The sequence below is a fragment of the Arachis stenosperma genome, chromosome 3, assembly GCF_014773155.1.
Source record: "Arachis stenosperma cultivar V10309 chromosome 3, arast.V10309.gnm1.PFL2, whole genome shotgun sequence".
In the NCBI taxonomy this organism is placed as follows: Eukaryota; Viridiplantae; Streptophyta; class Magnoliopsida; order Fabales; family Fabaceae; genus Arachis; species Arachis stenosperma.
Genome location: NC_080379.1, coordinates 31,790,723 through 31,792,454, shown reverse-complemented (window position 1 = coordinate 31,792,454; position 1,732 = coordinate 31,790,723). Strand labels below are relative to the sequence as shown.

General features: G+C 40.6%; 1 protein-coding gene across 1 annotated transcript; it reads right to left on the bottom strand.

The window, feature by feature from the left end:
• Positions 1-949: 949 nt before the first annotated feature.
• On the bottom strand, positions 950-1,463 carry LOC130965833 (uncharacterized). Its single transcript, XM_057890597.1, has 2 exons — positions 1,127-1,463; positions 950-1,038 (listed from the first exon to the last, which is right to left on the bottom strand). The coding sequence occupies exons 1-2, from the start codon at positions 1,461-1,463 to the stop codon at positions 950-952; spliced, it is 426 nt and encodes a 141-aa protein (XP_057746580.1).
• Positions 1,464-1,732: the final 269 nt, after the last annotated feature.

Sequence of the window (1,732 nt, the reverse complement as noted above, 5' to 3'; positions counted from 1 at the left end):
TGATGTCTTCGTTAGTCACCCTTAACAGAGCCTTACATAGCACGTTTTCGTATCTAGAACTTAATCACTATAAAGAAGAAATGCATAGTAACAGAACAGTCACATAAATAAGCTTTTTCTTTGATGTGACAACACACTGAACTTTACTTCATTGCAAGTCTCAATGTATTGTCAGAAGACGTAATTCAAAAATCTTCTTTTTGGGAACAGAAGATATTCGCTGCAGAAAAAAAAAATCACACAACTCATCCTTCTCTTTATAATGAACAGACCACATTGAAGTTGAAAAAAAATATTAATTTCAAAAGCAAGGCCTATTCCCAACCTTGCACATTACATAATATCAATATAATTTAAAAAAAAGGACTAACACCACATGCAACAACTCATACCCTGGTTATGAATGACCCAAGTTAACGAGAAACAGTTCCCCATCCTTCCATAGTTATGTATTAGGAACTCCATGCACCAATAATGTACATAAGATGAAACTATTACTTTTATCTAAATGAATAATTCATAGCACTCACCAAATGAAAGCACTGCAGGTTTGAAAAACTCATAATTCATCATTAACTCTACACATTGATCATTGTATAGAACCACAACATAACTACATGAACACTAAATGCATCCACAAGTATCACTTCAACCCTAGCCATTGGTGCAAGTTTTCAACATGTTGCTTTAAGTGAGCAACCTCACCCTCTAGTGCCTGAACACGTTGGTGATTGTAATCAACTATCTTCAATTTTGTTGCTAGGACTATCTCTCCCAGCATCTTCGACGACGCATCTTGCCTCGCTGTCCTCTCATCTGTGAAAATCGAACCCTCTGCGGCAACCTTGATCAAAAACCTGGTGTGGGAAAGAACCACAACAAACCCTATAGCACTTTCACCATCGTCCATGATGCACTCACGGCGGTAGAAGTTGGGAGGAGCGATACATCAAAACAAGCATACTCTAAATAGCTGCCCCTCCATGTCCTCGATGAACACCGGTCCATTTGCCTTTTCCACTATGTCTTCTTTCATTCCTGCACCGCAATAACACACAAGATACCTTGTGATAATGTCGAAAAGACATGAAGTATAACCCATCATCAAAGAATATACAATAAGAACCTTCACTGCTCCCACCGGAGGTTGCTCCTACATGGATGAACTTGCCAGTGCTGCCAGAACCCTCTTCTTGTCGACTGAGAAGCCTGCCGCCTCCAGTGGTTATGCGGAGACCACCCATCGGCAGCAACAACATTCTTTCGCCATCGTTGTTCCTTTCTCTAGGTACATGGACTTCGCCTCTCTTCAGCCATTCAACGGCTTTCTGCTCATCCTTGAATTCCTTGTACTCGCTATTACTCACGCCAAGCACCTTATCTTTGCAGTCATCCCAGTCCGTGTATAAACCAGGATCCTTCCCCTTCCTGATAGCATAAAACGGATACCTACCTCTAGTCATGATCCAAAACTCACAAAATCAACTACTCTTCGGAAACGAGAATGTAACCTCCCTCCTTATGTACCTTGACTCAATGTATGTTAATACCTGAAGATGAACCGGTGTCCCCTCTTAAATACGATATTCTACATGTTCTAAACACGTGAACCCATGTTATACAAGGATTGGGCCCACAATGTCTCAGAAGTGGAGGTTTCGAAAGCGTAAAAGAAAACCATCAGTGCCAAAAATGTGCTTGCTTCAATGACTACTAATGACCAAAACTAATT